The 27,174-nt window shown below is 39.0% G+C and overlaps 1 protein-coding gene across 4 annotated transcripts in view; it reads left to right on the forward strand.

The window, feature by feature from the left end:
- Positions 1-27,174, forward strand: part of ARHGEF26 (Rho guanine nucleotide exchange factor 26) — a 144,602-nt gene that overhangs the window by 95,313 nt on the left and 22,115 nt on the right. For all 4 annotated transcript variants that reach the window (XR_008996736.1, XR_008996737.1, XM_057499414.1 and 1 more), the window contains exons 10-12: positions 7-96; positions 7,548-7,702; positions 20,604-20,813. Coding sequence is in view for 2 of the 4 variants with exons in the window: in XM_057499414.1 (XP_057355397.1) it covers positions 7-96; positions 7,548-7,702; positions 20,604-20,813 (455 nt within the window). In the remaining 2 variants the exon portion in view is untranslated. The remainder of the gene's footprint in view (positions 1-6; positions 97-7,547; positions 7,703-20,603; positions 20,814-27,174) is intronic.

Raw genomic sequence — 27,174 nt, forward strand, 5'->3', positions numbered from 1 at the left:
TTTCAGTTGGTTCGACTGTGCAATGAAGGAGCTCGGAAGATGGAAAGGACCGAAATGATGTACACGATTAACTCTCAGCTGGAATTTAAAATTAAGGTATTCCCTATGTCTTCATAAACAGTTTTATTACTGCTCTTACTTAAATCTTACATAAATACAGAGAGATAGTTGAGTGCAACAAGGTGGATAGGAATTTGCTTTTCAAATAAGGGCCGTAAATTGCTCAGAGAGAGGCCAAGGAAGTAGCAGGTGCTCTGGGCAATTCTGCTCTTGCTTACAGTCAACGGATAAAGTTACTGTTTTCCAGGCCAATGAGTTAGGTATTATCTCATTAGCGCTTTCCCCCCAGGAAGACACCAGCTTTGGGGGAAATGGTAATTCAAAATAATAGGATTTTAGAATGGAAAGCATTCTCAGTGTCCTGCAAAACATTGGTATCCCATGAACTGGACCAGGGTGTTCTAAGTTAAATAACTCCTCTCCCAGTTTGCAAAAAAAGATTGTTTGTGGATTGTTCTTTTCATACTTGTTTTTCTTCTCCATAATTCTTTTCTCACTGCCTGTGACTGCTTGTCTGATACTGCTCAGAAGTGGATACCAATATGAACCAAAAAGAAAGTGACAGCTAATGGCAAATCTAGGCCGTGGCCAGTCCTTTTTTGACTCACAACTGAGTGCTTAATGGATGTGAGTGCTCACAATTGTAATTCAATCTCGTTTTAGTACCCATAAATTTAATTAAGCAACTTAAAGTGACTGATCACATTTTTTCATAGTAAAAGTGTTCCTCATTCATGCAGTGGAATTAGAGTGATCAGCATTTCATGGCATTATTCAGAGAGCAGATTATCTGCCTTGTCATACAGCTTGCGGACCACTAATATATAGCTGCAACTTTTATTTTTTAAATGAGCAAAATAAAGCCCATGGAGTAATTGTTAGGGAGTCACTGGACTAATAGGTAGTAGGATCAGGCCAAGGGCCCATGTATCTTGACTTGCAGATCAGTGTAAGCTTCCGCTGTAACACCCTGATTATAGTGGCTTAGATGCAGAAACACAATCCATAATTCTTTGAACAGATGATAAGTATTTGCTAAAAACAACACAAACACATATACTTTAAATAGTTACAATGTCTTCACACAGAAATTTACAGCAATTTCAAAACCCATCTTTTCTCCCATCTCTCAAAAAAATCTTGTCTTTCTCTGTAATTTGTTTAAAATATTTTAGAAAATATATCTGGACATAAGAATTTTTTTTATCCCCTCCTTTTTAGAGATGATAAATCCCTTTCCAAACTTTTTTCTTTTTCCTTTTTTGCTGACAGTTGGTTTAATATATCTTTAAGCTCTATTTCTTCATAACCCAAAATTAATTTGTAATTGAAAAAATGCTTTACTCGAAGGTCCTTAAAAGTAAGTGATTCACATCAATTGAGTTCATGAATTTTGTGTTGTTTTGTTTTCTTTTGGTTCAATGACTAAATATTTGCAGGTTTAATGGAAGATATTCTCTGTCTAGATTTTTAATGAAGTCCTTAATTCAGACCACTTAGAAATTCTAATACAATCTAGGACCTAATTTCCATAACATCTTATAGATAACCATGGACAACTTTACTCAGTTATTTTAAAGATGAAAAGATAGATGTTCAAAAAAGTTAAGTAATTTGTTGAAGCACATGAATTCTTTCAACAAATTTCATGAGTGCCTTCTTTGTGGAAGGCAGTGGGAAAACAAAAACATGATCTCTGCCTTCGGGGAGCTTACAGTCATAGAAGATGACAGAAATATGAAGGAGACAGCAAAGTCTACAGCTGTCATGGTAGATGGAAGACTATGGAGAACACTGGCAGTGGAAAGGGGGTGACAGCTCTAAGAGTGAGAATTGGAAGTGTGGGGAGCTCGTAGCCATCAGGCAAGTCTTCATACTAGAGGTATATTTCAGCTGAATCTTTAAAGGTGAGGCAGAAGGGTCTTCTAGGAGTGAAGAGCAGGAACAAATGCACAGGGCCTGGTTCCAGCTGCTGTAGGCCAGGAATCATGCATATCCCCTGTGGATATACAGGAGTTGCAAGAGAAGTAAGGCAGAGCTGGAGCAGTAAGAGTTGCTCACATGAAGAGCCTTGTGTGCCAAGAGGAGCACCTGAGCAAGGTCACTTGGGAGCCACTAAGAAGTTCTAAGTAGCAAAGCAACACCATCATATGTGTGTTTTGTAAAGATGACTTAAGTAACATGGGACAGGCCTTTCCGACCTACTCCAAATTCAACAGTTATTAAAAGAAGGTATTGATAAATTCATCTATATGAAACTTTAAAAAATTTTCTCTATAGAGGAAAAATTACAAGGCATAAAAAAGTGGAAAGGGAAATAGCAAACTGGAAAAAAACGTTTGCTGCTCACATATAAAGGGTTAATATCCCTGACATAAACTCTGAAGTGATAAGAAAAAGGTAAGGAAAAAAAAACTCATTAGAAAATTGTAAATTAGAAACTGCTTCAGAAAGGGAAATACAAATGACTCTTAGACACTTGAAAACATGCTACTTCATTCAGAAGAAAATAGCTAACTGAAATTAAGATAATGTATTTCACATCTTAGATTTTTAAGTAATTCAGAAGTTTGTTAGCACATTTTGTCAGTGAGATTGTGGAGAAAGGCACTTTTATATGTTGTTGGTAGGAAAGATTATTATAACCCCAATGGTGAGCAGTTTGGCAGTAACTATCAAAATTGTAAATGCAAGTTACTATGACTCAGCAATTTTACCCTTAAGAATTTATCCTTTAGATATTTCATAAAGGTATCAAATAACACATACACATATAACATACAGAGTTATTGATATGGCATTGTTTATAATTGCAAAAGATTAGAAACAATCTCAATATCTATCAGTAGGGGACTAATTAAGTAAATTATAGTACACCCAAATAATATAATACCATGCAACTTAAAAAAAAGGAGAATTTTAGATACCAATATGGAAAGGTTTCTCATTTCTTCTTATTAAGTAAAAAAAAAGTGTAAAGCAGAAGGAAAAAAAGAATATAAAATTTGCTCATTTTTGTAAGAAATCTCTGCAAAGTTACAGGAAAAAATGTTATTATTACCTTCTGGGGGCTGTGGTCAGTGGGTAGGAGTTGTAGGTGGGGAACAGAGTGGGAAGGAGAGTTTTCACTTACTGCTTTTTCACAGTTCTTGCCCTTTTTTTAATACTGCCCTCCCCACTCCACACATTTTTTAATATTGCCCCCCACACACAACAAATTCAATTAATTATTTTTAAAAAACGTACTAAGGCAGCGATGTGGAGGATGAGGTGGGAATATAGTAAGACTAGATCTGAGAAACCATTTGGGAGGTTGGAAGCAGAGTGCAGAGACGGGAAGGACCCCCAGAGGAGGGCAGGAGGTGGTGCCTCAGAGGTCTCATCTGGGTGCCTGGGGGGAGACTCACACCCTCCACTTAGATAATGGATCCATGGGGAGGAAAACTTGAGAAAGGTAGCAAGTTCTGTGTCGGCCATATTTGGGTCACTGCCTCTACTACTATGAGAATATTTGCTGAGTATGTACTCCATGTCATCTTCACATAGTTTCATTTAATTCTCGTAAGAACACCATGAAGTATCCCTTTATGGTTCTTATTTTATAGTTGAGGAATCTGGAGCTAGAGATATTAAATGATTTGCTTAAAGTCATATACCAAGAAGCAGGGAAGCCTGGATTCAGGCCTGCTACTGACTCCAGAATCCACATTCTCAACAAGGATGGTATAATAATGCTGATTCTTTTCTAATTTGAAGGGAAAAAGAAAGCTTATAGATGTGTATGCTTTTACATATGTTTTTCATTTTTAAATCTGTACATTTCTCGAACAGTGTAATGTGCTATGTAGTAGTAATGTGAGAGGGGTAGAAAGAATCCACTGGCTTGGCATTTAGGAAGCCAGTGTAAGTTAAGAGTGTGTACGCTGGAGGAGGCTGGCCTGACTTGCAGGGAGGCTCCACCACCTACTACTAGCTGTATGACCTTGGGCGTTATTTAACTTTATGTCTTAGTTTTCTGAACTGTAAAATGCTTTCTTACAGTTAATATGGGACTGATATTATCAGACAGTTAATTATTGGACTGATAAAAGTACTTTCCCTCCTGGAGTTACTGTGAAGATTAAATTAATTAATAGTTGTAAAGGACATGGTACAGACCTTATTCATAGTAGGCAAATAGTAAATACCATTCGGATGCTTAGTTTCATAGGCCTGGTGGACATTTGCAAAGTGTTAAAGAGTGAATGGGATGTGAAACCATTTAAACAAATTGAACTTTTCCCCCAAGAAGCTTGGCAGGAGGAAGGGAAGGGAGGGTTGTGGAGAAAAAGTTAGTCCCAAAACTAATATCAGAGACTTAACCTGTGCCTCAAATTCAGTCTTTTTTTTCCCACTAGGGTACAGCTTTCTCTAAAGGTTGTCTCCACAGAGCCTTATAATGGAAAATTTGACCTTATTAATAAGCACATGGAGAAGTTGAGACTTCTCAGACTGTGCCATGAACCCTAAATGAAATGTGATTGAGTGGGGAGCATGTCGGTTGCTGTGTTAGATGGTAGCTGACTTTGCTCATTGGTGTTTGGGGGACTTGCTAATAGAAGTTCATGATGTAATAGACAAAATGAAGAGCTCTAAGGTGTTAAAAAACTCTTTGCACTGTAGAAGACAGTTAGGTGTTTTTGCAAAAAGTTAATCATAGAATTACCAATTACCAGCAATTCCTTTCCTAGGTATATACCCAAGAGAACTGAAAACAGTTGTTCAAATATAAACTTGAATGTAAATTTTCAGGTCATCATTCATCATAACCAAAAAAGTGGAAACAACCCATATGTTCATAAACAAAATTGGTGAATTAATTAATAAAATGTGGTATATCCATATGATGAAATAGTGTTTTATTCAGCTTTAAAAGGAATGACATTCTGATACATGCTACTACATGGATGAACATCAGACTTAAAGGTCGCATATTGTATAATTCCATGTACATAAACTGTCCAGAATCAACAAACTGTTCAAGTTAGAAAGTAGATTAGTGGTTGCTCTGGCCTGGCAGAGGGCAGAATGGAGAGTGACTTAATGCATATGGAGTTCCTTTCTAGGGAATGAAAGTGTTCTAGAATTATATAGTGATGATCATTGTACAACATTGTCAATGGACTAAAAGTCACTAAATAATCTTTAAAATGGATCAATTATTAATTTTTTCTCAATTTTTGAAAAAATTGCTCTTCAGACAAAAATTCTTTCATATCTTCATGGCCCATAAACCAAATTTTGTTCCAAGGCTAGTTTTGTAGGATATTAGGTAACACAAGAAAGAATGACAAGTCTTTTTTCCATAAGAATTATTTCTGTATTTTTAAGGATGTATTTTTGTTCATGAATTTCTCTTCTAGTTTTGCATTCATGCCTGTATTCTAGTCTTAGAGCTTCTTAACTAGGAGAATTCACTTAGTCCCACTTTGGGGTATTCTGAGTCTTTTCTTTTGGTCTTGTTGATCATTTCTTCTTAAAAAAGAAAACTATCCAAATGAGTTTAATCTTCTAACAATAAATTCTGAAACAAAATCTATAATACCAGATTTTTGTTTTCAAAAGCAGCATTGACATATTTCATCATATTTGGCACTGTCAGTTTTAGATTATGTTCATTAGAAATTTATTTTTGCGCAGTGGAGTTGAGGAATCCATAAAAATCCAACTTTTTTTTTTTTTGAGAGGACATCTCTCATATTTATTGATCAGATGGTTGTTAACAACAATAAAATTCTGTATAGGGGACTCAATGCACAATCATTAATCAACCCCAAGCCTAATTCTCAACAGTCTCCAATCTTCTAAAGCATAACAGACAAGATCTTACATGGTGAACAAGTTCTTACATAGTGAATAAGTTCTTACATGGTGAACAGTGCAAGGGCAGTCATATCACAGAAACTTTCGGTTTTGATCACGCATCATGAACTATAAACAATCAGGTCAAATATGATTATTCGTTTGATTTTTATACTTGATTTATATGTGAATCCCACAAAAAATCCAACTATTTTAAAAACAAGAATACAACTTTAAAAACTTTCTTTCCCCATCCCCTAAACTAAGAACCATCATAGAGTGGTGTGTACACTGGAACCGAACCATAGTACTATCCTTAGGTCATCCTGTAGGGTTACACACAACAGCAAGACAGCACTGTGTTCCTGGTAATTACAGCCCTTTCTCAGGACCAAACCCGACACACAGCTCTTTGTGGTGACTTCTTGTGTGTTGTTGGTGGGGTCCTCCAGGGTTATCTAAGCATCTCTTTGACGATCTTTCAAGTCTCAACCATCCCTGTTGGATAATCGGCTGATTTGAGATGTGGTGGAGTTGGAAACGCCATGAACTCCCTTAATAGCCAGTTTTGAAAGTCTGAGTCAGCCATAATTTCATCTTCCTTTTAAACCTTCAAGAAAATAGTATATCACCGATGAGCAACCTTCTTATAAAAGTCCTTTATAAAGTTAAAAAAATACATGAAATCCTTTCTTCGCTTTTGTAGTTCCTCCCTAGTGACCTCAGTTTCCTTTAGCTATTTTTAATCATTATTCTTTGAGAAGGATGACCCATGGTTGTGCCATACTACTGCAGTTATCTTCTGTGTGTCCAAGAACTTTTGCTTCTTTTATGGGTATAGTTTTCTAAATCAGAATTCTGGCAGTAAGCATTTCTGGTAACCTAAAAAAAAAAGTTCTCTAGGGTAAGGATTGTTCTGTGGTTTTGAGAGTTTTCCAGTTGGAAACTTGAAACCAAATAAAGAAAAAGGAATATGTAATTCCTTGGATACAGCCTTTTGTATGAGATTAAGATGGATTCTTTTGGAAGAACTTAATTTCCACTGCCTTTAGAAAGTGGCATCGTGCTTTCAGGAGATGAAGTGCCATAAACTTAAGAACAGGTGTTCTCCAGAATATGGCTAACTATATAATCAATAGACAAAACATGCTTGTAGGGACTCTTTTACTTTTGAATAAAGTATTTTTAGTTCATAAAGTGAATGCAGACATTTTTATTTGTTTCTTGTTGAGTACAGTTATCTATGTTTTTCCATAAGTTTAGATTCTGATTTGTGACCTTTAAAATAACTGCGGTTGATTCCCATGGATGTCATTTTCAGGATCTTCAGTTTTCAGTGACTCCTTATCCATCTTTTTCAGTTGAGAGTTAATGGAGGGGTCATAACTCTTGGTTAACCTGATGACATTTTCTTATTGAGTTTTAGTTGTCGTATAGGCAAGTCCATTTTTATATTGGAAAATAATTGTTCTTTTTCAACTTCTCTTGGAGAATGTACTTCTCTATTTATATTTCATTATTAAATGCTTATCAAATGATTGAATAGCATAAAATGTGTCATTTGGATGTGAGCTTTTATTTTACTTTTGCTACTCTTAGAAGGACTTTAATTTGGTTTTGGATACTGAGTTTTTCTCTTTTTGTAGCCTTTTCCTCTAGTCTCCTCTTCCCGGTGGTTGGTAAAAAGAGGTGAGTTGACGGCCTATGTCGAAGATACTGTGCTTTTCTCAAAGAGGACATCCAAACAGCCAGTCTACTTCTTTCTCTTTAATGACGTGCTCATTATCACCAAGAAGAAGAGGTAAGCCTTTTTGTGGCATTGCTGGCTGCCCATTCCAGTTTTAAATCTCTGTGATTCAAACACCTGTTAGAGGTCATCATCCCTTAAAGGCTTGATACGGTAGGAGTAGAGTTTCTGCAGCGAATCATTGTAGCATCTGTGCTTTATCTTCTTTAAATTACCCACAAAGATAAGACTCAAGTCATTATCCACATCATCATTCAGGCCAACCCTTAAGGAACTTTTACAGTGTGCAAGCCATTGTTCTAAGCATTTTACATATTTAGATCATTGAATTCTCATGACATTTCTGGGTAGGCAACACTCACATTATTCCCTATTGCTCTTTTTTTAAAAAATTCTTCTGCTATAGAACCTTTCTATAGAACAGATAAAAGTTGCTCCAGCTGAGCTGGGGCGCAACTCTCTTGGTCCTTGTAATTTGATAAAAACCCGCTGCTCTTAATGATTGCTAGTCTAAACAAGTTCCCTGTGACTGGGAAAATGTTAGCAATACTCCAACACTCCCTTCTGGAGGGAATAAAGTAAATCAACTGTTTGCTGAGTGTTTATTCTGACTTCAGACTTCCGGTCATGCATTCATGTCCAGCTCTAGGGAAACATACAGGTGGAATACTGTGCAAGCCTTTGCTCTACAGTATTTTTTCTAAGTGTCCCCACCCAAAACATACACATGTGAGCACACACGCACACACACACACACACTCCCCTCAGCTCTGCCTTTCCCTAGGGAATACTCTGTATTAACTGTACCCAGGATATGTAGGACTGTAAAATATTTTCCTGATGGTCCTACATACATATATTCCATCTTTCCTAGACTATGAACTTAGACAAAAAACAAATCTGTAGTATGTTATTTCCACAGATGAAAGCAATAATGGTGGGCTAAATTGCTGGAATATAATAGGAGTAAAGGTAGTTTATGGGATATAATGTAGACAAGGTGAAGAGAATCAGAAACAGGCTTCCATGAATATATAAAATAAATGCCCAAATTTATCATGAAATCTTTCCTTAAATTCTACTTCTGAGTTGCTGACATTTTAGCTTGAAGATTCAAACTACATTGAAACATAGGCTGAGCTTTTCTTCTTGCTCCTTTTGATCAGATTGTATTATGAATTATTTCAGCTGCTTGGCTGTCTAGCCAAATGAAAACTTCATGGTCTACTCTGAAAAACCATAATCTTACTTTGGTAAATACATAAAGATGCTATTGATCACTTTTCATACTTAGGAAAATAGAGTTTCCATAACTCCAAGAAGAAATTATTTCTTTTACCTGGGGCAGTTTAAATAGTACTAGTAACTATGTAAATGTTAGAAATAAAGATGGGAGAGGAATTATAATTTTCATATTTTTATGTTTTGTTGGTTTTCTATGAGATAGCATGTTTCTTTGGCTTTCATGAAATGTTTTGGTTTGGGAGGAGAGTAATTATATATGACTCTTCAAATGCCAGAACTCTTGACTTTTAACATCTTCCAGGTGTTGAAATATTTGTTCTGTTTCAATGGACCAAAAGCTTTAACTAAACTTTTTATTTTAATGATAAAATATACATGGACAGCACCATGCCAATTTTAAATGTAAATGTACTTTTGATTATGATGTCTTCAGTGACTTGATGAAAACATTAAGGGTATTTAAATAGTATAGTACAGCTTTTAATCTTGAATGTACATAGAACTCCCAAATAATAGATTTTTGAAAGTTAGGAGTAAGGTATATGCTGTTCTACTTAGCCACATACTTTGCCTTCAATGGGAGATTTTGCAATTATATTTAATATTACCTTCCTAGCTACCCCACTTGTATTTACTCAGGTATGTTTGAACTTGTGTTATTAATAAAAGAAAGATCAAGATGGACAGCTTCAGTGGAGTGGGCAACCTTAGACCTAACTAAACTTTACCAAACCTGGGTGGGGTTTTCTTGCCCTCACCAATTAACTCATCACATCTCTAAGGTGCTCTTGATTCAGAGAATAGCACTGGAGGCTCAAGTTGCTTATGACCTGAATATGTGGTGAGGGTGACAAGCAGGCCACAGAGACTTGATAAACAGGCTTGGCTAAAAATGTACAGTATGTGTAGTCATATTTATACTGTAGCTTCAAGGAGGCAACTGCAAATGCTGTGCATGCCAGAAGCAGCAGCCGAAGAGATACAACAGCTTTGAACAAGGTGATAATTTAGGCTTGGCAACAAGATATAAAGAAGAATCACCTGTGCCGGCTCTGTAGGCCTACTCCCACCACCCACTGCCTGTCATTCCAGGGTTCACATAAGGGGTTTAGCTGCTGGATCTCCAGTGGTATTCAGCTTCAGCAAGCCTCCCTGGATACTGGGAGAGACTGCCTGGGAGGACAGTGAGCCTTCCTTCTCTAATCCAGTCTAGCAGATGGTTTATGCTGCGCACGTTCCGCAGATGGCTGGCGTGTGTGCCTCTCGGCCTTGTGCGTGGTGGGTATCAGTGCTTGCAGAGTGGGTGGTGACCATGTGGCTGTCTTCCAGGACAGCAGTTTTCACTTTTTTTGAGAATACCAAAGGGAAGTTTTGAGTTTCCATGAACTCTGGGCTCTTTATGAGTCACTGTATTAATGTCTCTTCTACCAAGTTTCAAAGGAATACATAACCTGTTTGGCTATTTGGAATAAGAAAGTGAATTCTTTGGCTGCTGAAGCTTTGACTGCAGGTTCTCTGGAAGCTTCCAGAGCAGAGTTCTCAGCTCGGCACTACTGAGACCTGATAATTCTTTCTTGCAGGGGGCTGCCCAGTGCTTTGTAGTGTTAGGAGCATCTTTGGCCTCTACCCACTATTGCTAATAGCACCTCCCTCTCAGTTGACAAGCAAAAACATCTCCAGACATTGTCATATTCCAGGGGGTGGAGGGAGGCACAAGTCACACTCCAGTTGAGAAGCCCTGTTCTGGAGTGATGGCACACCATCAACCAGCTCTGCCCACAGAGAAGTAAGGGTGTGCAAATTAGTCAGACCTGAAGCAGCAATGATAGTCATGTTGTAATGAAAAAGGAATGATTACTGTGTTGTAAATTAATGAGTAATAACTTATTATGCTAACCAGTTGGTACCTACTAATAACTTACTTATAATAAATTATCCACTCCCTTATACAGACTGTACCCCATGTATAACCTTAGGGATTAAGTACTATTATCCTCAGTTTTGAAATGTAAAAACTGAATCCAATCCCTGAATAGTTTCAAACTCCCCAAAGACTTATTCTGTAAGGTAGTTAACTGTCTTTTATTATCTCATTCAGTGCCTTGTATCTGGCTTCGGTCTTCCCTCCCAATTTCTTCTGAAGCTAAAAAGAGTTTTTCACTCTCTGTTAGTTTCTTACAGTTGCTCTGGCAAAGTACCACAGACTATGGCCTAAAAACAACAGGAACTTACTACCTCATAGTTCTAGAGGCAGAAGTCTGAGATCAAGATACTGGCAGGGCCAGGCTCCTTCTGAAGGCCCTGGGCGAGAATCCTGCCTCACCTCTCCAGCCCCTGGGCTCCTGGGTCCCTTAGCTGTAGCAGCGTAACTCAAATCACTCTGTCTTCATAGGGCCTTATTCCCTCCCATGTCTCTGTGTGTCTGGAAATCTCCCTCTCCTTATAAGGACACCAGTTATTGGGCTTAGGGCCTACTCTGCTCCAGAATGATCTCACTCTAATTTGATTACATCTGCAAAGACCTTATTTCCAAATAAGGTCACATGGATAGACACCAAAGGTTAAGACATCAACAGACTTTTTTGGAGAACAGAATTTATCCCCCTGCATACCCCCAATCCATCACCACTACCTCACTTAGTTTTACCATGTAGTTTCTCATATCCTTTGGAGCTTTACCTATAAACTTATGCATAAATGCCACCTAACCTCAATTTGAAAAACATTTAGGACTATATTTGCAAAACTGTGCTCTGTAGAGGAAGTGTTCTTTGGCTTGCTTTTATGTTGTACTATTGTGTCAACTAATGTTTTGATCTGCAAGTGAACACGTACTCATACAAAATGGTGCGAGCATCATAGATGCTGTAGTATTTATTACATACACACACATACACATACACACACACAGACACACAGAAGTCAGGTAGGCTTGGGAGCCCTAAGTCTCCATCACTTTTAGATCACTTAGGAGGGCTTTTGGCTGTATGTAACGGAATTCCCAAATAACAGTGGCTCAGGCACTAAAGACATTTACCTCTCCAAACATGAGAGTAAGGGTGGGCAGTGGGGCCAGCAGTCACCAATAACCCAGTGCTTTTCCACCCTTCAGCTTCACTATGCTCTGTTCACTGTTTGCCCCTGTGCATGTAGTTTCATGATTGCGGATGGCTCCTGCAGGTCCACGCATCATGGTTTCATTCAAAGACATATGAGGGAGGCAAAGGTGAGGAACAGAGGCTGACAAAGGGGCTCTTTCCTCAAGTGGCTTTTCTTTTTTATCAGCAGAGGAAAATGTTTTCCAGACAATCCCCAGAAGATGTTTTGTATCTCATGGGTCAGGCTTGGGTCACAAGACTTGTCATAAGGCAGGCTGGGAAAGCCAGCATATGGCAAAGGGAACAGGAGAGCCATGTTTGTGCTGGGTCAGCCATGGTGCATCCCCTGGGGCTGGGCACACGCTTGAAGGACAAGAAGTAGGGGAGGCTGGCAGTCGATTAGATAATAGACATTTCCACAACCAGGAAACCTCTTTTCTGTAGTGTGGGAAACAGGAAGAGATCTTTGAAAGAACTAACACCTCACCTTTAAGATACATTCAGGGGGCAGGTGTGTTAGTTTCAAAGAAGGCAGAAGTGATTGGAGACTTAGAAGGCCCTTTCGTTTGTGTTATGTTAGTCCTCCAGCTGTGTGTGTGGTTCATGTGAGTATCTCTTGGTAGTGCCTTTTCTCCTACCTGTTCAGGTGCGCCCCTCAGCACACTTGGGGTACACTGATAGATGGGCCAGGTCTGGGTGTTGGGCATATACCAAAAGCATGCAGAAATCTAGTCTAGTCTTGTTCTCTATCATATAAAATATAATCATGCCCTGCTTTGTTCTTTTCTCCTTCTCCCAGTTCTCTATATACAAATGATCTAACCCTGATGTTTTCAGGTATTCCCTGAAATAATTAGTTAGACCAGTACTAATAATGATAATGATGATAAGAACCTGTACCAGGGAGCACATACAGTGTGCTATCCACTGCATTCAGGGTCCAGTATGTGCAGCTTATATCATTGAGTTATTATAGCAACCTAGTATTATTTCCATTTTCATTTTGCAGCTGAGGACACTGAGGAAGAGGAAATAAACTCTCTTTTGCAAGGTTTCTCAGCAAAGCCACTGTGCTAGTCTGAGTCTCTGACCCCAGTACCTTCTGTTTAAACAGTTTCTTCGTGTTATTACTTCTTGATTTAATTTTACTAGAATATTTTCACCTTTTCCCCATCCTATAATATCACTGGGAAAAATAGCCTAGAAACTTACACTTTTTTTTGTTTTGATAAACAACTTTTCTAAAGCAAGTTTTTGTTAAGAGGTGTTTTATGGTTGTACTTTCTCATAGGAGAAAATTAGAGCTTGTATAAATTGCATTTGTGAGCTTTCCTCTACCTCTAGCTGATCTAGTGTCAGAGATTTCCTTCCTGCAGACGTTTAAGAGAGTAGGTTTTCACTTCCTGATTCTGGTTCCATAAATATTGTGTGTATTGACATAACTTGAACTCTGTGACGTGTTAGAAATCCTCAGGGTTTATAAAAAGAATTTTCTGTAATAGAATATGACCAGTTCATTATCATGAGTTCAAGGATTTAAATTAGAATTTGCATTTTCCCAAGCAGTGTGAATGCCCCATGGCTTAAAGCCATGCAAACCCCCTGGAAAGGGTCACGGCCTAGTTTGGCCCCACTTTGAGTTTTTCCATTTTGAAGGCTTTCCCATTATAGAAAATTGAAGTCACCTGACATTGCCTCTCTTCCTCTACAGAATAAACTCCCTTCCCAGGAAATTAACTTTAAGACTATCTTGGTTAAAGGAAAGACCATAAGGCTGTCTGAGTCAAAGCACTTTTATTCCTGGAATATAAAACTTAGTTATTTCTGACTGTGGTAACGGGTTCTAATCCAAGGTGGTGAGATGAGGTGGGAGAGAAATGAGAGCTACGTTTCCTTTTTCTTCCTCCTCTTTTTCTCTGACTGCCCCATATACCCTTGATCCTCCTGACATTGTGGGTAATGTTTTGTTTCATCTAGTCTATAAGAAGACCTGACATTACCATTCACTGTTGAAACCTGAGGCAATTGAGAAGCATGGTATTGAGGTCTGGGGCCAGATGCAACTGGGCTCAAATCCTACTGTGTGACTTGGGGCAAGTTACTCTTAATCTCTCAGAGCCTCAGTATTCTTATTGCAAAATGGGAATAATAATTCAATTCCTCTTCTTCATGGAATTTCTGTGAGAATTAAATGGGCTAATGCATATAAAGCTCTTAACATGGGGAATAGTCGCTGCTAGTTATATTCCTGGTATTGCGTTTCTTTCTCTCTAAAGGTCTTGGCACAAATTTCTGCCCTTCTACTTCTAGGATGTTTTACTGTTTTAAAAATGGCTTGAAACTTTTACCCATTGCTACACATCTGAAGGTTGGGGTGTACTATAGTTCAGACCTGGATTTATGGCCTCTAAAATACGGCCTTAAGAATAAATGGCATTTAACTCCATGCCTCTCCCTCCCCATCAGAAACCTATGGCAGATGACAGGTGAGTGAGGCATAACTATTGATCTACTTTTATTCTTTTGTAAGTTGATGTGAATCTTCTTTACACTTTTGTAGAAGCGATTTTCTTATAACATCCTCACAGCTGGTAGGAGATACTATGAGTCTGTGGCTGAGAAAAGTGAATTCAGTAAATTTTTCCCCTTAGTTCAAGGAGGTCAGTGAAGTCAACCTGAATTGATGTGTGGGGGTTACTCTGGTAATTTGGAGTCACCTTGTTACCAACTTAAGAAACTGCCTGCTTGTTTTTCAGTGCTTGTTTACTTCTGATTATGCCAGGCGGAAAGCTTCAGCGAGGTGCTAACAGCCCTGGACCTGCCGTCTCCTCTTTGTCAAGGACTGCGTGTGGGTTCAGGGCATCCTGTCAGCATCCGGGGCCCTGGGCTGTGGAATCTGCAGGTCCCTGGTGATGGGAATGGGGGCTTTCTAGTCCTGCTGTGGATCACTGGCCATCTTTTTCGGTGACAGTGAATCACAACAGATACTTATCTTACCAACCAGTGTGATCCTGATCTCCACTATTTGTTATATTCTTGACAATGACATAGGAAGCATGTGATATGTTTGTTAGTCTTCAGAATTATTTTGAGGAACTGAGCAAGTAAGGCTGTTTGAAATCAGCTTCTGGATAAATTCCATGCCTTGTTTTGCTAGTCTGGGCACTTGCCAAATTACAAATTTCTCGACATAGATACTTAGTTCGATAATTATGCTTAGTTCACTTGCCCCTTTGCAAAGCGCCTCTGGTTACCAAGCTTTTTATCAAAATGTCAGGCAGTTGAAATGCGTGATGTTGTCAGGAAAATTTTAAATAATAGCTCATATTTGCTGGCTGTGAGCCATACATGGTGATGAGAGCTTTACAGTCAACAATAAAGGTATTAGCTCATTTAATCTTCACACCAATCCAAAGAGATTGGCATTGTTACCCCCATTTAACAGATGAGAAAACTGAAACACAGGGTCGGTAACTTATTGAAGATCACAGAGTGAGTGATAGAACTGGGTTTCTAAGTCAAGTCCGTACTCCTGCCTGTTATTCTCCACTTGATTCCTTTAAAATTGTATATTATTTCATTAAAAAAACTTGCTTGTATAATTTAAAACCAAGCTTTAAAATGGAGATCAACTTCAGTCGTGTGACAAAGTGTTTTGACCTCTTCACTTGAAATAAATTTCAGTCTAGTTCAATATTCTTCTCCCATTCCAGACATGTTTAATTAGAGTGTCTTTGTTCAGTCACAGAGCAGGATTTGAGCCCAGCTCTGTCTGACCCCAGACATCAATAGTGTGCTTCTCAGTATGTCATCTTTATTAGGCACAAGATCAAATGTGGAACTTTAGAATTCTTATTTTCCAGAAGGAAGAAAAACAAGTTGAATTCTGCAGAGGAAGAATTCTCATACATGTCTTGAAAGGAACTAGGAAGAATCTCCTTTCATGTTACAACACCCCATGGACTCATGTGAATCAGCACCCTGGGAGACTGGTGGAGCCATTATAAATCTCCAAGAGAAGAGCGAGGGTCTAGGAGAGGATCTTAGAGAATGATCCAAAAGAAGGATGACTTAGAAATGTCACAGAGGCATTAGAAGAGGAAGATAAGAGTTCCAGGAGGCCACAGGAGCTCTACATCATCACGTTCTGTAGCTTCAAGAGTAGTGGTGAAATGCAGGTCATTGGGTTTGGGTGTGCTGGGCAGTGATGCCCTTGGGAAGTGGCATCACGACATGTGGGCACATGGTCTGAGAATACAAAACACAGGCAGCTGCTAGCTCAGGAGACATTTGTCTTGGCACAGCAGATTCAAGAAAGTTTTTTTTTCAGGACAGCGAAGCTGTGTGAATGTGTTAATCACAGTCTATGGAAAGAAAGCTACTGAATAGGTGAAAAATAAACATCACTATCTTGGCGATATATGTAGATAATTGTGTTTTGTTTTGGATAATTCTTGATAGCATCTGTTCTTTTAAATTTAACTTAACTCTTTTATTAAAGGAAGAATTAGAGGTGCTGGTTGGGTCCACCTGTAGGTTTTGGCTATTAAAAAGAAAGTTCCCGAACAATGCCAAAGTGGGATGTCAGACAACTCACAGTCAGCTTTGAGGAACAGTCAGTTAAGGGAATGCTGGCCTTCGCTATCTAACCCTTCCTCATCTCCTCCCCCATCATTGTCTTTCCTTTTACTCTCCTGGCTCATCTTGGCCAAATAGCCTCTTGCCCATTCCTGGTCATCTTTATTATGTACTTAAGATGTCAGCTAATAAGGGTTGAGGTGGGAACTCTCCCTAAGGTATTTGCATATTTAAAGCACCTCCCTGGTCACAAGGCAGGCTGATGGGTCTGCCCAGCAGACAGATCTGTTCCCACCTCTTCATGACTCAGCCTACTCAGAGCTTGGGCCCAAGGAAATATCCTAGTTTACAGAGTGAGATTGGAATCCAAATTATTTTATTTTTCATATGCTTCCCCAGATGTCCCAATGTTACTTGTTGACTAACCCATCAATTCCCCACAGATCTGAAATGTCACCTATATCATATACTAAATTCCCAGATGTGTATGGGGTCAATTTGTGAACCCACTGTTCTGTTTACTAATCCATCTGTCAGCTCATGCCCCCATCTCAGAACTGTACTGAATTACCATAGCTTTCTAATATGTTTTTAATATGTCATGAGCTAGTTCACACTCATTCTTTTGCAGTTTTTCTGACTGTTCTTACATGTTTATTTTTTTGTATGTTGTAGAATCAGCTTAACTGTTCTTCCTCTTTGTCCCCTTCCCAAAAGTCCTGTTTATACTTTTGTTGGGATTGTGTTACTTAAAGTTATATATTAATTTAGGAAGAATTGATACCTCTATAATACCAAATTTACCTATCCATTCAGGCCTTCTGAAGAATTTGGAGGCTGTCTCCACAGAGCAGGAACTTGTTGAGTTTAATCCTAAATATTATATGGGTTTTGTGGCTATTATAAATAAGATGGCTTCCTCCACTGTGTTTTCTGAATATCATTCATATGTAGGAAAGCCTTATTTTTGTTTAACCCAACCACTTCACTGAATTCACTCCTGTCTTGTAATATATTTTCAGTCAATGATGTCATCTGCACATAATCTCTTGTTTGTAGGGCAGAAACAGTTCTGTTGCCCAGTGGTCACTTCAGATGCACCTGGAGGCATCCCCAGCCCCCTGGAATGATGATAGTGTTTATAGCTATGCATTTATTTAAAAAAAATTTTTTTTTTCCTTAAGTTGTGAAATATTTCAAACACACAGAAAATTATCAAACACTAACATACCTATCATCCAGATTTAACAGAGTAACTTTTTGCCATATTACTGCCAGCTCCTTTTTAAACCAAAAACCTAACGTAATACTGCAAATAGATGTAAGGTCACCACAATCCGTCTTCCTCCTCCTTTTTCCCAGAATAAGTCCTGTGCTGAAGTTAGTGTCTGTCATCCTTTACTCACTACTGCATTATGTGTATATGTACTTTTGGTGTTTTTTTAAATGCATGTATGTTGTATGCAATTGTAAAATGTTGTCCTGATTTAAAAGTAATAAATGTGTGCCCGTTAGGAAAAATTCCTACCTTCATAGAAATTTGTGGGCTAGAAAGTTAAAAGGACTCCACACTAATCTCTTTAAAGAAAGGCACTACTCACAATAAGGTATATCATTTTTCAACCCATGCTGTTAGGTTGCATACAGTGGAACCAAACACTTTCTGAGCTGCTTACTAAAAGAATGCCTTCCCTGAGGGAAGAATTGGGGTATGTATTTACCACCATATCCTGTTCTGTATACTGACAGTTCTTTATCTTGTTAAAAAAAGAAATGAAAGGAATCTCAACAAAGGTTACTAGGACTTTGAGTGGGTTTCAACAGGGAGACCCATTATTGTTTACACCACAGAGCCACAGACTTCTATAGATTTGATTGCTGCACCTGATAGCAGAGGCTGCTTGCACAAAGCAGCCTTGATGAGCAGCTGGTAAACTTGGAGCGCATATAAGACAATCAGAGGAAGTCTACATATAAACTTCTTCATGTGAGGAAAGGTGGTTTTTCCATTTGCCTTTTTCTGAGCAATTTAACTTCCTAATTACATGATCCAAATTGTTTCAGAGACTATGTAAACCAAATGTTTGCTAAATAATGGAGACAAACATAGGAAAGTCTGATTAGCATCAATTTCCCTCAGGAAAGGGGTTTCTTCTCCAACACAGCTTAGCCTACCTTGTGCTTATTGGACGTGGGTGAGTAAGGAGAGGAGGGAAATAGGGTTGCAAATATCTGCATCTGGCTAAAGATTCTCCCCTCTTCCTTTTGCCGAAGCACATATTTTAACACAGAGCTACTTTCTGTGTTAAATTCATTAGCATCAGAGAGATATTAGGTACGGTTGACATTAGGAGCATGAATTTCATTCAGTACTTAGCGGAATCAGTGAAGAGAAAATACAAATTTTTTGAACCTTTACTTTATGAGATTGAGTAAGCACGTGAGTGTGCATGTGGGGGAGAGAGCAGGTACACACTGGCAAGAGTGAACTACTTTTCTGTTTTTGTTCCATTGGGTTTGAATAATAACTGTCAAGGATAAATAATCCATTTACTTCACTACTGTTAAATAGAATCTAAGCTTTTTAAATATTAAATTCATTAAAAGAGTAGTGAAGAAGTTGTGAACATTTATTTTGTAATGAGGAAGTATACAGGTCCAGTAAAGAATGATATTGGATGGGTTACTATTGCATCAGTTAAAAAAAAAAGGAGGCGGCAAATGTGTTTCCTGTGTCCTGCTTTAGATTCAGAAGTCAAAACAGTGGGAGAAGTTCCCCAATTCAGGCCTAGTCAATGACACAGATGTGCAGATATATAGAAGCAGATACCTTGGTGTGAACTCAGTAGCTATGGATAAGGTGGCCATAGCTAATAGTCCAAGTTGGACGTTGGAGGACCACGGGCATAATGGAGGACCATTGGGTCAAATGGTCACCCTGGCTTTTAATGTGTTGTAGTTCTCATTACTTAAGAGAACAATTAAAAAATGTTCTACAAATTTATCTACTCTGTCTCTAATTAACCTCAAAAGACCAAAAAATCAGAGCATCAGTAAAACACACTAGCCAATGTTGCTTGTATTCGGGTCGATGCTGGAGAAAATCTGAACTCTGAAAATGAAGAGGGAAAAAAAAAAGACTTAACTAGTTTGTCCATCCTAGTTTACAGTAATTTCCTGTGAGCTCTTGGTCTGAATTCTCGGGGGAACTGCCTAACAGGTGAAACCACCTGTGTCACCTGTGACGCTGCAGGCCTTTAGGGACTTGAGTCATCTTCAATGATGGCTTTATAGCATATGTATTTCTTTGCCTTTTATTTCTTAGTGAATACAGACTACACCTACACAGTGTCATTGGTCAGGGCATCACCTGAACATGTGTGTGCAGAGCCTTAGGGTGCCTCAGATTTCTTTGTCTGAAGCAGAATCATTTTAAACTGGAAATAGGGACCTTGGACTCACAGGGCATCTTTAACTTGGGAGTTGGACCAAAAGAGTAAAGAGGAGGTGCAGAGAGGAGGGTAACAGGGAAGCCCTCGTTCATCTTGTTTTTTTCTCATTTTTGATGTTGTTGCTCTTGAGGTTTCTCTTTCGTTTTTAATTTTCTCATTTTTGGTTTTATCCTGAGTCCCGGGCTATTTTAAGTCCATGTCTGAGATGTCTAGACAACATTATAAATTTTTCCTGCTGTGCTCAAAATTGCTTTGTTTCTGGTAAACAAGGACCTTTTAAAAATACAACCTTATTTGTGAAGTGTATTATTCAGTCTCCTGTTTTATAAAAATTGTGTGAGCTTTGGTAAACCTCATTTTGATAGGAGAAATATTTTATGTATTTTGAGTATGGCTGTGCTGGTCTCAGGAGAGGTTTGGAAATGATCTATCTGCCTTTTGAACTTCCAGTTAATACAGATTATTACCCTAACAACAAATAGACTTGATCAGAAGGCAGTATTTTGCTTGTATAGTAAACTGACAATGCCACAGTCTTATCCACTGAATTACTGACATGTTTCTTTTCACTCTTCCTTACAGTGAAGAAAGTTACAACGTCAATGACTATTCTTTAAGAGATCAGCTATTGGTGGAATCCTGTGAAAATGAAGAGCTTAATTCTTCTCCAGGGAAGAACAGTTCCACAATGCTTTATTCAAGACAGAGCTCTGCCAGTCACCTCTTTACTCTGACAGTCCTCAGCAACCATGCGAATGAGAAAGTAGAAATGCTGCTAGGGGCTGAGACACAGTAAGTATGCACAGGGAGAGGGTTCCAGAATACCTGGTATCCTTCTTCTCTACCTAATTGCCCTGGGTCTATAGACTCCCTAAAAACAGGGAACAGTAGCTACTATTTATTTTTTGTTGAGAACCTATTACGTGCCCAGAGCTGGGTCTGGGTGCTTTATACAGATGCTCATATTTTCCCTGTGATCCTCTCAATGTCTCAAGAGATGGAGGTTGTTATTATTATTTTTTAATTAAGGTATGATTGATAAACACTCTTATGAAGGTTTCACAAGAAAAACAATGTGGTTACTATAGTCACCCTTATTATCGAGTCCCCCCCATGCCACATTGTAGTCATTGTCCATCAGTGCAGTAAGATGCCACAGAGTCCCTACTTGTCTTCTCTGTGCTACACTGTCTTCCCCGTGACCCCACACGCACCATATGCGCTAATCATAATACGCCTCAATCCCCTTCTCCCTCCCTCCCTACCTACCCTCTCCCACCCCTCCCCTTTGTTAACCACTAGTCACTTCTTGGAGTCTGTGAGTCTGATGCTGTTTATTCCTTCAGTTTTGCTTTGTTGTTATACTCCACAAATGATTTTGCACTTGTCTTTCTATGCTTGACTTATTTCACTAAGCATAATACTGTCTAGCTACATCCATGTTGCTGCAAATGGTAGGATTTGTTTTCTTCTTATGGCTGAATAATATTTCATTATGTATATGTACCACATCTTCTTTATCCATTCATCTACTGATGAACACTTAAGTTGCTTCATATCTTGGCTATTGTAAATAGTGCTGCGATAAACATAGGGATGCATATGTCTTTTTGAATATGAGAAGTTGTATTCTTTGGGTAAATTCCTAGGAGTGGAATTCCTGGGTCAAATGGTATTTCTATTTTTAGTTTTTTGAGGAACCTCCATATTGCTTTCCACAATGGTTGAAGTAGTTTACATTCCAATCAGCAGTGTAGGAGCATTCCCCTTTCTCTGCATCCTCGCCAGCATTTGCTGTTCCTAGTCTTTTCTATGTTGGCCATCCTAACTGGCATGAAGTGATATCTCATTATAGTTTTCATTTGCATTTCCCTGATAATTAGCAATGTGGAGCATCTTTTCATGTGACTATTGGCCATCTGAAGTTCTTCTTTGGAGAAGTGTCTGTTCATATCCTCTGCCCATTTTTTAATAGGGTTATTTGCCTTTTGGGTGTTGAGGCGTGTGGTTTTTTTTATATATTTTGGATGTTTACCCCTTGTCAGATATGTCATTTACAAATATATTCTCACATACTGTAGGATGCCTTTTGTTCTGTTGATGGTGTCCTTTGTTGTACAGAAGCTTTTTAGCTTAATGTAGTCCCATTTGTTCATTTTTTATTTTGTTTCCTTTGCCCAAGGAGATGCATTCAGGAAAAAGTTGTTCATGTTTATATTCAAAACAATTTTGCCTATGTTTTCTTCTAAGTTTTATGGTTTCATGACTTATATTCAGGTCTGTGATCCATTTTGAGTTTACTTTTGTATATGGGGTTAGACAATAATCCAGTTTCATTCTCTTACATGTAGCTGTCCAGTTTTGCCGATGCCAGCTGCTGAAGAGGCTGTCATTTCCCCATTGTATGTCCATGGCTCCTTTATCGTATATTAATTGATCATATATGTTTGGGTTAATATCTGGCCTCTCTATTCTGTTCCACTGGTCTATGGGTCTGTTCTTGTGCTAGTACCAAATTGTCTTGATTACTGTGGCTTTGTAGTAGAGCTTGAAGTCAGGGAGTATAAACCCTCCCAGGTTAATTCTTCCTTCTCAGGGCTGCTTTGGCTATTCGGGGTTTTTTGTGGTTCCAAATGAATTTTAGAACTATTTTCTCTAGTTTGTTGATGAATGCTGTTGGTATTTTGATAGGGATTGCATTGAATCTGTAGATTGCTTTAGACAGGATGGCCATTTTGACAATATTAATTCTTCCTATCCATGAGTATGGGATGTGTTTTCATTTATTGGTATCTTCTTTAATTTCTCTCATGAGTGTCTTGTAGTTTTCAGAGTATAGGTCTTTCACTTCCTTCGTTAGGTTTACTCCTAGGTATTTCATTTTATTTTTTGATGTAATTGTGAATGGAATTGTTTTCCTTACTTCTCTTTCTGCTAGTTCATTGTTAGTGTTTAGGAGTGCAACAGAGTTCTGTGAATTAATTTTGTATCCTGCAACTTTGCTGAATTCAGATATTAGATCTAGTAGTTTGGGAGTAGATTCTTTAGGGTTTTTTATTACAATATCATATCATCTGCAAACAGGGGCAGTTTAACTTCTTCCTTGCCAATCTGGATGCTTTTTCTTTCTTTGTGTTGGCTGATTGCCATGGCTAGGACCTCCAGAACTATTTTGAATAAAAGTGGGGAGAGTGGGCATCCTTGTCTTGTTCCTCATCTTAAAGGAAAAGCTTTCAGCTTCTTGCTGTTAAATATGATGGTGGCTGTGGGTTTGTCATATATGACCTTTATATGTTGAGGTACTTGCCCTCTATGCCCATTTTGTTGAGAGTTTTTATCATGAATGGATGTTGAATTTTGTCAAATGCTTTTTCAGGTATCTATGGAGACGATCATGTGGTTTTTGTCCTTCTTTTTGTTTGATGTGGTGGGTGATGTTGATGGATTTTCAATGGAGGTTGTTATTTTTATCTCCATGACTCCTGATGGATGCATTGCACTTTAGGTGGTATGCTTTTATATTGAGAGTGGTTTAAAAATTACTCTATTTGAATAATTGATAAAAAATATGACCCATAAGCCCAGGCATATGACATAACTTGCAGTCTAGACCATGCGTTCTCTTAAGATACTGGGATTGAGGTCATTCTGCAATCATCTACCTTCAGCCAAACAGCAAAAAGTCCAATGACAGCTGTCAAAAGTGATGGTCTGTTGGGGAAACACTGGTGCATCCACTTTCTCACTGGGTCTATGCTGAAGCTGAAGAGCCATCCTGTGCCTGTTGTTTCGCCAGCCAGCTGGTGTAGTCCATCCTCACCCAGGAGCAAGGCAAGGGGCTTAATTTTCAAGGCCACCCTTGTGGTTTGGTCCATTTAACAATCAATTTATTTGTTTGGAAACTGGAAATCCTCTTGGAGTATTCGTCACAGGCAGGGCCTCTGTGGGTTGGAGCTGGAGTGGTGCAGGGAAAGAGAAGTTCCTGGTTCTTTGTCCTTCATGCTCCTCCACACGCCTCCAGCCACATATGCCAGGACCCCCACGTGGTCTGATTAAAGCGGGCCAGCAACTGGGGAGTCACAACCCTGAGACTGTAGCAAAATCTTGGTAAAAGTTACCCCAAAGACAGTAGCTCCATCTGTTAGGAGTATGTTAACAGTGTTGCTGCATCATTAGAGACTTAGGAAAATTATTAAAATCATAAAGCATCTATATAAAATATTAAATAATCACTTCATATCTTTTGGCACTACAAATAACTTTTCAAAGGCTGAAGAAAACCCAGAGGGACAAGCTGATGTGAAGTGGTTTGAGATTTGAAAACAGCTAAAAACAGTATTCCAAATGAATTTGAGAGTTAACAGAGACAGTGAATGAATAAAAAAAGGAACTTCATCCTGTGTGTTTGATTATTAAACAGAGATGCCTTTTTCTAAGGTCCCAGAGTCCTGCCTTTGAAGTTGCTGAAAAGCTCCGCGCGTTCCAAGCATGGTCCTCTGTGTTTGCCCCCCAGGGAAGGGCTGTGGGTGGTGTGGGGTTCGCTGGTCCGGGCAGGTGACCCACTGGAGACACACCCAAGGCCCAGCTGGGGAAGGCATTTCTTCAGTTCGGAAACCGATTAAACCACTTGGCCAGCAAAGACAGACCTTGACTTCCTCTGTTAGGGGAAGCCTTTCTTAAAAAGACAACTTAGTGTGTCTGTGCTTTGGATCTCATATGACTTTAAGGATGAAAAAGTTTTCAACACTTTGGAGAGCAGGGCTTGTCCAGATTTTCTAGAGAATTCTCAGAAACAGGTCTTCCTTCACCATTTTTCGTTAGCAATCGCAAAAGTCCTGTTGGTTTTGCTTTGTGTTTCCTTTTCTTGTGTTTATAAGGATTGTTTGTTCTTTACACAGGTCTTGCCAACATATCAGCGCAACTTTTCCTGACTGTCTCATTCATAATTTATGTCATCTTCTCTACTTGTTGCTGAGATTATTCCGGGAGAGTGGGGAGTAAGCCAGTACTTGTTACATCAAGGCTCTGTCCTTGCCTAGGACATTTGTAGCATTTGTTCCACCCTCTGGCCTTTTGATCTTGCCATGACTGAATGAATATTCATTTCCTCCATCAGAAATGTTCTCAGAATATCTAGTTATGCCACCCATAAGCCCACGGGTATGACTCATATTTATAGTTCTTTAATTAATAGCAAGAGAACATTCCAGAAGGGGCAGAGAAGCAAATGTGTCCTTGGGTACAGAGGGAGTGACTCCTGCACTCTCCTATCCTCCCACCAACTCAGTTACAGTTGGAAAATGAATAAACAAATACTTTTAAGCACACAAGGCATAAAATGGCATTGGTGTTGAAAGAAAATATATTACAGCCAAGATGCACTTTACTTTAAAGGAAAAACACAGTTGGCTGTTTTAAAAGTCTAGCAAATTGTTACATGCCATGTTTGGAAATGTGCAGGACAGCTCTGGACTGCTTCACTTTGAGCAATCAGAGTTTTAGTCTCCATAGAATGTTTTCTTTGCTTCTAAGGTTTGCAAAATGTATAGGTGAGCATAAGCTTCTTAGGTTTCGTCTCTTCTATGTTATCTGTGCTTAATATGGTCCATTTGCAAATGAGTTGAGAAAACAAGGCTTTGACTACTACTCTGGCCTTGAATAACTACAGAACTTGAGTCACATATGTCTTTTGACTACTTACGCTTTGGGTTGAAAAAGAATGAGGTTCATACTTAAATATTTACCTTCTTTGAAAAACTGTTGTCAGTAGAGGCCAAGTGGGGATACACCAGATGCAAAATCAGCTATAGGAGGGTGCAGCTGTTTGGCACAAAGACAGTTCAACTATCTATCACAGGGCTGTGAAATTATGGAAGAACAGATCAATAGCTTTGATTACATAAAAAATGCAGAAAATCTCACCAAAAGGAAATGGGGCAAACAGTTCATGAGCATCTGTGATGTGCCAGGCACCAAGCCAGCTAGCTATAGAATATGAGGAAGGGGCCCTTGGGTGTTCTAGAGAAGGATGGAGCTGAGGAAGTATCTGAGTAACTGTGTATCTCAGTTTCCTCAAGATCAGTATTATGTCTGTTGTTCTGGCAAAATTATGAATAGTACCCTCTTTGACTCTCAAGAGTTTCTTGTTTAGAAAATAAGATATGTGATGACCCTAATTACAGGTCAGGTCTGTAGTTCAACTCCCTCATTTTCTCCTCAGGTGTAAAAGGAGACTCCCAAAGGTGAAGTGGTTTGCCTACATTCACACAGGAAGTGAGTTCTTGCCAAAGCTGGGACTACACCCTGACCCTTTTGAATCCAATATTCTTTCTAATAACAAATTTTAATTTTCTTACTGAGAAGCTTCCCCCCAGGAGCCTGTTCCACTGCCACCTCGCCACTCAGCTTAGTTGGCCTTGATCTGGATCTGGAAGGGACACCAGGAAACAAGTTGCTATGAATTGTGGGAAAATACTAAAATGTGGATTTTTTTTTAAGTACATAGATTGTAAAAAGGAGGAAGATAGGAAAACTGCGGAAACCCAGATGGTAAATTTAGGGCATCATATGGTTTGAAATATTTCCTAATAAACTGCTGAATAGACACCACATCCCCAAAACTACTTTCTGCATCAAACTTGTTTTTTTGTTCCTTTGCCTGTTTCTCTTGCTTCCTGGAAAGCCCTCTTCAGATCCGCTTGGATTGCCAAAGGTCTCACCTCTCCGGGCCCACACCAAGCCCTTCCTCTACCAGGAAGCCTCTCCGTGCTGATGTGCTCTCCTCCCTGAGATTTCCACATGCATCCTGTGCGTGCCACTCCTTAGTTCATTTTCTCTTTATGTTTTCTGTCTTGCTTACCCTCCACCGTGTTACTCTTGACTCCCAACCCACCCCTAAGTACCTCCTCTTTATAGCAGCATTTCTCTAGACAGTAGCCTTCACTTCTCCCTGTTAATTCAGTAAATTATTACTGCACACTACATCCTTAAGATGCTATTCTAAGTGCTAGAATGTAGTATGAACAGAAGAGAGACCAAATCCCTGGCCTTTGGGGTCTCTGTCCAAACGAACAGCCTGTGCCTGTATGCTTCCCATCCTCTTGGAGGGCAGTGAGCTTTTGCTGGCCTGCCTGGGCACGTGGCCTTACTGAGC

Source organism: Manis pentadactyla, chromosome 1 (assembly GCF_030020395.1).
Source record: "Manis pentadactyla isolate mManPen7 chromosome 1, mManPen7.hap1, whole genome shotgun sequence".
Lineage (NCBI taxonomy): Eukaryota > Metazoa > Chordata > Mammalia > Pholidota > Manidae > Manis > Manis pentadactyla.